The 10000-nt window shown below is 42.6% G+C and overlaps 1 protein-coding gene across 2 annotated transcripts in view; it reads right to left on the bottom strand.

Moving 5' to 3' along the window:
• mpp7a (MAGUK p55 scaffold protein 7a) overlaps positions 1-10000 on the bottom strand; it is a 105996-nt gene that overhangs the window by 63704 nt on the left and 32292 nt on the right. For both annotated transcript variants that reach the window (XM_083557496.1, XM_083557497.1), the window contains exons 3-5: positions 8113-8231; positions 2254-2331; positions 1-50 (exon numbers count right to left, since the gene is read on the bottom strand). The exon at positions 1-50 is cut by the window's left edge and continues 31 nt beyond it. In XM_083557496.1, the coding sequence (XP_083413622.1) occupies positions 1-50; positions 2254-2331; positions 8113-8231 (247 nt within the window). The remainder of the gene's footprint in view (positions 51-2253; positions 2332-8112; positions 8232-10000) is intronic.

Here is a 10000-nt window from a genome sequence, read left to right as displayed (position 1 = left end):
AGCTCAGTGATGTCTGCACTCAGTGGCTTTGTCTGGAGCTCCTCAGAAACCTGAGATGGAGAAAAGACAGAGAGAAACAGTTAGTTATACAGAAGAACATCATGATCATTGATGAGAGAACATGGCTGCTCTGTTCCTGCACAGATTTAGTTTGTCTCTGTATATATGTCTTCTCTCATCTCTCTTCCTGTCTTTCTCATTCTCGTCTTCTCCAAACTACTACTCATTCTCTCTCACTGTCCGTCTTTGTGTCTCCAATTGCTCTTCATCTCTCCCATCATTGTCTTACCGTCTCATTTTGCCTCTTTAGTCCCCCATTGTTTTCCGCTTCTCTTTAGCTCCTTGTCTCTAACACACACCTGGGGACACTTCTACTGGTATGTCCATCTACTAGGTTGTGACACACGGGACACACAGCAGAGGGACACAAGGACAACCCCTGCTCCTGCTGACATTTCCTTACTACCATCCAGTGGACAAATGCAGAACTGCACCTGACGGACACGTGAGTGAACGTGCGCTTTGCTGATATTCGCGTCTCCTAACGGAATACGGGTCACAAAGTGTGTGTGAGCACGAGTCCGAGGTGAGACGGAGTCCCGGGCCAGACAGAGGTTTACGTCACGCTATAAATCTGAGGTCCATTAGTGAAACATAACACTGAAATTTTTGTAAAACGGCTCGAGGAACGACAGGTGGTAGTTTGGTTACACACACACACACACACACACACACACACACACACACCTACATAAATCAGATTATACCATTGCAAAATTTTATGGTCCAATAGAGGATGAGACTTTCACAAGAAACACAAAATGGACGCTCTTAAAAACCTCCACTCTTCTGGGAAGATGTTCCACTAGATTTTGTGGAAATTTGTTCTCCTTCAGATACAAGTGTGTTAGTAAAGTAAGTTCAGGTGTGAATACTGGATTGTGATTAGAACTTCTATTGTGAATACGAGGATTTGAAGACATGCCCAGAGGTGCAAAATTGATAAAGAGTGGAGAAGAGAAGATTGAGATGTTTGGACATGTGCAGAGGAGGGACATGGGGTATATCAGTAGGAGAATGCTGAGGATGGAGACACCAAGAAGGAGGAAAAGAGGAAGACCAAGGAGGAGGATTATTGATGTGGTGAGGGAAGACATGCAGGTAGTTGCTGTAAAAGAGGCAGATGTGGAGGACAGATGTGGAGACGGATGATCCGCTGTGGCGCCCCCTAATGGGAGCAGCCGAAGAAGAGAGGAAAATAAAATGAAATGAGTTTGAAATGAGAAATAGAACAAAAACCATCACCAGGAGTTAACTCCAACAGCTTTACCTTGGGATGTTCTTCACCTACATATCATGCACTTAACGTCCTGTAAGACCTCACACACCCTGCCCTGGATCATAAAAGGACACACACGTGAGGGAATATGGGACGTAGGGATTCAGCACACAGGAGGTCAGTTGAAACCTCGACCATGTCCATCTCCTCTGAACACAACGATGAAGGTCTACAGAGCAAGAGTGCAGCTTCTGACCTGCTCATCAGGAGAACTGACCTGCTAATGAGCCTCACCGGGGAAAACGTCTTTTGTGTTTATTATGCACGTGTGATCGAATCCAGAGTAAACTCCTGAGGTTTACACAGCCTTTGTGTTTTCTGTGTGTGTGTGTGTGGCCATGTTGATCTAGCACTCGTTTATGTTACGCAAACCACAGAGAGATGAGCATTTTACACATTTTACACAGACACACACACACAGACACAGACATATGCATTATTACACCATTTGCAGGCTGGTAGCTTGTCGCCTTCTATGTCCCAGACATCCATCTAATTTCTTTCTTCCTCCTTACCAACAATGAGACACACTAGCATGTGTAAATGTGTGTGTGTTATTAAAAAAAAAAAAAAAAAAAAAAAAAAAAAAGTCTGTAAGGGGCACTCGCGCGTCTGTAAGGGGCACTCGCGCGTCTGTAAGGGGCACTCGCGCGTCTGTAAGGGGCACTCGCGCGTCTGTAAGGGGCACTCGCGCGTCTGTAAGGGGCACTCGCGCGTCTGTAAGGGGCACTCGCGCGTCTGTAAGGGGCACTCGCAAACTTTTGCACTCAGTAGTTTCAGTTGTAAAGTTCGATTTTTTGTGAAGGAGTCATTGTGTGTAGTGTGAGGTGTGTTTAGTCTGGTATAGTGTGTGTGTGTGTGTGTGTGTGTGTGTGTGTGTGTGTGTGTGTGTGTGTGTGTGTGTGTATACTCACTCCTTCAGCGAGAGCACCAGCGCTGTCCACAACAGGAGCTGGACATCTTTCCTCATAGTGCTGCAATTCCTCATGGATCTAACACACACACACACACAGACACACACACAGACACACACACAGACACACACACAGACACACACACAGACACACACACAGACACACACACAGACACACACACAGACACACACACAGACACACACACAGACACACACACAGACACACACACAGACACACACACAGACACACACACAGACACACACACAGACACACACACAGACACACAGAGAGAGAGAGACAAAGAAATACAAACACGTGAGTATTGCAGAAACGAAGAAACCACTTGAAATGATATCAACTATTAAACGTGAAAAGTAACTAAAAATGGAAAGAAATAATCTTCTGAATAAAACTGAGATACGAGAAGAATAAAACACTTTTCCGGCTTAATGTTTGCTTACAGCAGAGCGGTCAGGACTTCCAGGAGGAGGAGAGAAGGAGTGGAAAAATGGAGGAGAAGAGGGAGTAAAAAAAGAGAAAAGGGGATAAAGATTGGAATGAAATGACAGTAGAAGGAGAGAAGAATGAAAAATGAGAGAGGAAAAAGGAATAATAGAGAAAGAGGCAGAGGAAGTGGAGGAGAGAAGGAACGGAAGAGCAGAGGAGAAGGAGGAGGAAAAAAAGAGAGAAGAGGGAAGGAAGAGTTGGTTGAGATGAGAGGAGAAGGTGAGAAGAAGGAAGAGAGGAGGAGGATGAGACAGAAAAGAGAGAACTGGGGAGAAAGATGAATGGAGACGGAGAGATAAAGGGAAGAGAGAAGTAAGAGGTGGTAAAGAAAAAAGAAAAGAGAACACAAGAGGAAGAGGAACAAGAGATGATAGAAGAAAGAGGAGAATTAGAAAGAAAGAAGGAGGAGGAGAAAAAAGAGAGAGGATACGGAAAAGATAGGAATAAACTTTCTTTTCGGCTTCTCCCGTTAGGGGTCGCCACAGCGGATCCTCCGCACGTTTGATTTGGCACATGTTTTACGCTGGATGCCCTTCCTAACGCAACCCTCCCCAATTTATCCGGGCTTGGGACCGGCACTAAGAGTGGCTGGGGATGGTTCCCTGACCGGGAATCGAACCCGGGTCGCAGCGGTGGGAGCGCTGCATCTTAACCACTAGACCACCAGGGGACCTATAACGGAAAAGATAGGAATAAAGATAAAAAAAAAGAGACAAAAGATGAAAGGAAATGAAGAAAGAGGGAAGGTAGAGAACAGGAGAAGGAGAAGGAATAGAGGAGTACAAGGCAAAAAGAAAGAGAAAATGGGGAAAGGAGGAAGTGAAGGAGAGGAGCAGGAAAGGGGAAGATGGAGGAGAGGAAGAGGAAGAGAAGAAGGAAAGGAAGAGGTGGAGGAGAGTAGGAGTAGAGGAGGAGGAAAGGTGGAGGAGAGGAGAAGGAAAGAGGAGGAAAGGAAGAGAAGAGAAAAGGAAAGGAGGAGGTGGAGAAGAGCTACAGTATATAAGAGGAGGAGGATGAGAAGAAGAGGAGATGAAGACTTGGAGGAGATAAAGGAGAGGAGAAGAGGAGGTGAAGGAGAGGAGAAGTGGAGGAGAGGAGATGAAAAGGAATAAATGAAGCAGAGCATTAAAACCGAGTCGATGTGAAAAATGGCATGAAAGTCAGAGTGCAAAGGAGAAGAGCCAAAAAAGAAAAACAGCACAAAGATTCACACGAGAGAGAGAGAGAGAGAGAGAGAGAGAGAGAGAGCGTAAGAGAGTAAACGTGTGGGTAAATAAGGAGATGCATTGAAAAACAGGCAACAGTGAACCATATGAGGAAGGTTCATCTAAAAACAGCACAGAGAGAAAAGGTGGCGGGAAATCAAAGCAGAATAAAGGAATAAAAACCAAACACACAGAGAGAGAGAGAAAGAGAGAGAGCGAGAGAGAGAGGTGAGGGGGGAGGGTGAGGTGAGGATGTGAGGATCTCATCCCCTCACCATCTCATCGTCTCATCCCTTCACCGTGTCATAGCTTCACCTTATCCCCTCACCATCTTATCCCCTCACCATGTCATAGCTTCACCTCTCCCCTTACCGTCTCATCCCCTCACTATTTCATCGTCTCATCCCCTCACCATTTCATCGTCTCATCCCCTCACCATCTCATCTTCTCACCATCTCATCCCCTCGCCATCTCATCGTCTCATTCCCTCACCATCTCATCGTCTCATTCCCTCACCATCTCATCCCATTACCATCTCATCGTCTCATCCCCTCACCATGTCATAGCTTCACCTCTCCCCTTACCGTCTCATCCCCTCATTATTTCATCGTCTCATCCCCTCACAATCTCATCGTCTCATTCCCTCACAATCTCAACGTCTCATTCCCTCATCGTCTCATTCCCTCATCGTCTCATTCCCTCACCATCTCATCCCCTCACCATCTCATCCCCTCACCATCTCATCCCCTCACCATCTCATCGTCTCATTCCCTCACCATCTCATCCACTCACCATCTCATCCCCTGACCATCTCATCCCCTTACCATCTCATCGTCTCATCCCCTCACCATCTCATCCCCTCAACATTTCATCGTCTCATCCCCTCACCATCTCATCGTCTCATCCCCTCACCATCTCATTGTCTCATTCCCCTCACCATCCCATCCCCTCACCATCTCATCGTCTCATCCCCTCACCATGTCATCGCTTCACCTCATACCCTCACCACCTCATAGTTTCATCCCCTCACCATCTCATCTCTTCATCTCATCGCCTCACTCTCATCGCTTAATCTCCTCACAATCTAATCACTTTACCGTTTCATCTTATTGCCTAATCTCATCCCCTTACCGTCTCATCCCCTTACCATCTCATCGCATTCTCATCCCCTCACCATCTAATCGCATCATCTCATCCCCTCACAGTCTTATCGCTTCATCTCATCCCCTCAAAATCTCATCGCTTCATCCCATCCCCTTACCGCCTCATCGTTAAAATCCCCTCATTATCTCATTTCCTCACCACCTCATCGCACCACCTCATCATACCATCTCATATCACCTCAAAACGTCCAGGTCTAAACCGAGGGGCCTACACCAGTATGCATAATATGGTTTTGGAGTCTTTGTTGAATACAATGATGAAAAACGCACTGAACGTTCAGACTGCTGTTCCCTTTACCACAGACGTTAGCACACGTGCAGGTCACGACCCCAAGGAGAACCCTCATCACAGTTTGCAGTCTTTAATATCTAGTTTCACGGCTCATAAAGAAATCCTGGATGCAACTAACTATACTAAAGGCACCAATCCATCAGGATTTATAAGAGCTACCAGGTGGTGGTGTACGTGGAGGAGCTTGATGTCAGAGCACCAGGATACACGTCTTACACAAAAGGTCTCCGTGAAGAGGTGTAAAGCTCAAGAGATATTATCATCCCGCAGTAAACACATGTATCAGCGTGAAACACGATCCTCGTTTCATGTGGAAAGAACTAAACTGAGAACAACGTCTGCTGAAATACCGTCAGGACACTGTGTGTGTGTGTGTGTGTGTGTGTGTGTGTGTGTGTGTGTGTGTATGTGTTGATTCTGGAGCTTTCTAAGACCAGGAAACGAATGAAGGTGGCTTGGGTTTCTGACAGTGTTTACTTTGGATGCAGGCTGCTGCATTAAAATAATAATCATCCTCGTTTTCAGACAGACCACCGTTACTAATAAGGCTCTCTGCATTAGAGGAACCCAACGGAGAATGCGATGGAGATCTGAGCACAGGGCACAGTGGCACAGGGGTTTGTCATCAGAAGTTTGACCTAAGAATGAGGTCAAAAGCCGTGAATATGTTCTAAATGAAGCCGCATTTTCCATTTCAGTTTTTTAAATTATATTATTCCAATCAGTTTTTCTTGTAATATAATAATAATAATGCTATATAGTTTTCCACCTATATTCCACCTGAGGAACACTTACAGAATTTGGCAGACACCCTTATTCAGAGCAACTTACATTTATTTCATTCATGCATCTGAGCAGTTATGGGGTTGGGGGCCTTGCTCAGGGGCCCAGGCGTGGCAGCTTGGTGTGGCTGGGATTTGAACTCTCAACCTTTGGCTCCTAAATGTAATCTCTCTACCATCAAGCTACCATCTGTCCTACAGGTAATCTGAGAAAAACCTGAGATGAATCTGAGTTAAAACTGAAGTAAAACTAAGGTAAATCTAAGACGAATCTGAGGTAAACCTGGAGTAAATCTGAATAAATCTGAAGCAAGTCTGAGTTATACCAGAGGTAAATTGAGGTAAACCTGAAGTAAATCTGAAGTAACCCTGGAGTAAAACCTGAGATAAACCTGAGTTAAATCTGAGGTAAACCTGAAGTGAAGCTAAAATTAATCTAAGAAAAACCAGAGGTAAATCTGAGAAAAAAATTGAGGTAAACCTGAAATAAGACTGTGGGAAACCCAAGATAAATCTGAGGTAAATCTGAGATAAACCTGAAGTAAAGCTAAGATAAATCTGAGAAAAACCTGAGATAATTTCTAGCTAAATCTGAGTTCAACATGAGGTAAATCAGAGTTAAACCTGAAGTAAATCAGAGTTAAACCTGAGGTAAATCAGAGTTAAACCTGAAGTAAATCAGAGTTAAACCTGAGGTAAAACTGAGGTCAATCTGAGGCAACGCTGAGGTAAATCTGAGGTAAACCTGAGGTTAATCAAAGGTCAATCTGAGGCAACGCTGAGGTAAACCTGAGGTTAATCTAAGGTCAATTTGAGGTAAATTGAGGTAAATCTAAGGTCAATCTGAGGTAAACCCGCGCCAGAGTTCCGGCTGGAAAACACAAACGTTTAAACTAACATCGTGCCTGTACATCTAGATTCTAGAGGTTAATAAACATATATAGGCTTTACATTAAATATTTCATTGATTAGTGAAAAGTTACATAGACATAGAAATGTACACAATTCCACTGAAAGCACACACACACACACACACACACACACACAGACACACACAGAAAACACACCTAACCCAGGTGGAATTAACAGATTGTTCTGGATTTCCTGTGCAGCTGTGTGTTGAGTACAGTATGTGTAAGAGTGTGTGTGTGTGTCTGTCATGTTGGCAAAGAATTACAGATCTCTCTCTCTCACTCACACACACACACACACACACACACACACACACACACACACACACACACACACACACACTTGACATTGCAGTTTCCATAGCAACAGTTTCAATTCAGTGAACTAAGCATTTGTGGAAGGAGTCTCCAGTGTCAGTGTGAGAAGCAGTCAGTGAGAGCAGGAAATAACTCAAATATACAATAAAAAATAGAACTCTATCAAAAGTATGATTTATTACGCAAAAAATTCATGCAGGCCATTTATATACACACACACACACACACACACACACACACACACACACACACACACACACACACACACACACACACACACACACTAAAAATAAGATAGTGATCCAAAAGCAGGTAATGAATCTATTCAAGTAGATTTTGTTTTACATAAGTTTTATAGTTAGTTGATGATAATAATTAAAAAAAATTGAAGTTATTCTAGTTAGTTGTGAATATAAGCTACTTGTATTTATTTGTCTTAAATATTCACAACTAACTAGAATAACTTCAGAAGTGCACTGTAACTTACTTTACCACAATAAACATATAATTATACTTACTAATATTCATATTATACCTAATTATTCATACGTTATATGCCATAACAACATGCTACTATGTTTTATTCATATTTTACCATGCACACACACACACACACACACACACACACACACACACACACACACACACACACACACACACAGATCATAGGTGTAAGCTCACCTTGACAAGTGAGTGCAGGCCCTGAGAGCTGAACATGGTGTGGAGAAATGAGCGATCTTCTGTGCTCTTTATGTACATCTGAAGCTGAGATGGCAACACTGACAACAGCTCATACAGACCTGCACAGGAAATACAGGAAACACACACACCCACCCACCCACCCACCCACACACACACACACACACACACACACACACACATCGTGTCACTTATATATAAATAAAACATTCTTTCCTTATGACAGCTTAATTTAATAGAAACAAAAATAGATAAAAAAAAAAAGAAAGAATTTCAGGTAAAATCTGAATTATTCTTCTGTTACACATTTTAAACATAACGAATGGGTGTGTGTGTGTGTGTGTGTGTGTGTGTGTGTGTGTGTGTGTGTGTGCGCGCGCGCGCATGGTAATACATGGTACAAGTTGAAGGGCAATTTAGTGATTCCTGCGGTAATTAAAATTAATTCAATTTAAATTCCGAAAGAATTTCATAATGGATATTAATACAAAGAAAAATACATTAAGATATAGCCCTTCAATTAAAAAATTTAAAAAATTTAATACAACTTTTTTCTTTCAAAAAGAGAAAATTGATGTTTGATTTTCTATGTTAAAGTAAAATTTTTGTTCATGCCTATGATAAAGTAACCCCGGTTCAAAACTGCGTTAAGAGATTCTACTGCATGTTGCACCAAATATTTTTGCATGTTGTTACTAGTACTATATTGTTCTTTTTTATTTTAATATGTAAAAAATTATGATGTTTGAATCAAAAATTGGGCTTAGATGTAACTCCACCCAAAAACAAGTGTTAAGCAGATGCCCAGTTTTTTCACAATCTACGATTCCACTTCAAAGGGTAGTTCACACATTAACGAGAGTTCATCATAGGGGTTAGATCATTGACCTGTTCCAGACTGTACCTTACTTCCTCCTTTTGTTTCACTACTTCCTTTTGTTTTTTCACAAACTCAGAACTGAAACAAAATTCCCTGAAGTTTTAATAAACCACTGTCTTATGTTTTCTCAGTCTGTCTGTGGATTTGTGCTCAAACACACACACACACACACACACACAGTTGCATCCGCAACCACACCTAGAGGCAATGCAGCATCCACTATCCACCTACGTCCAAGCTGCATGTTTTTAGACCACATGGTGAAACCAGACAACCCGGAGAAAACACAAATAAGGAGGAACTCTATACAAAAAACTTTATGAAAAACTCTACGAGGTCCGTGTGTAGACGAAAGGTTCTTCTTAGCACCTGGAACCAGTCAGACTTTTGGATAGGACCAGCCTGCTGTAGGCTTCTACACAGACCATTGATAGGTTCTCCTTCCTATACAACCCTTTTGCTAAAGATTAGTAGATGATTCTGAACATCCCAATTCACATTTAGTTCCCATTTGCTGTTATAATAAGCTTCACTCTTCTATGAAGATGTTCCACTAGATTTTGTGAAGATTTTGTGAAGGGTGTTAGTAAAGTCAGGTATCTCCATAACTGAGGACGATGCGATTCGTTTACTAATTATTGGTCACTTTCTAAATAATAAAAGTGAATATTATAAAAACGATGCGTCACGATACAAATGCCAACTTGTACCTGATGCAAACTTTTTTTTAACTGATGCATCATTTCTGTAACTTTCATGCAGATGCTCCTATGTGAATCTTACTATCCCGAGTCCCCATAAAAGGTACCATGGGACCACGTCAATCAAATAAGGGGGCAGGGCTAAACACAACAACATCTGCCCAGGCTATAACAAGCCTGCTTTCTAAACCCTTCCAGAAAACCATGAAGGTCGGATCCCTTTTAGATCAGGAGCTCTTTATTCCAGGTCTTACGCAGATGGACTTCTCAGATGTGGAGATGTATTAAT

The sequence above is a fragment of the Silurus aristotelis genome (assembly GCF_946808225.1).
Source record: "Silurus aristotelis genome assembly, chromosome: 12".
NCBI classification, from domain to species: Eukaryota; Metazoa; Chordata; class Actinopteri; order Siluriformes; family Siluridae; genus Silurus; species Silurus aristotelis.
Note: the sequence above shows the minus strand (reverse complement) of the source record. Positions and strands in the feature narration are given on the sequence as shown.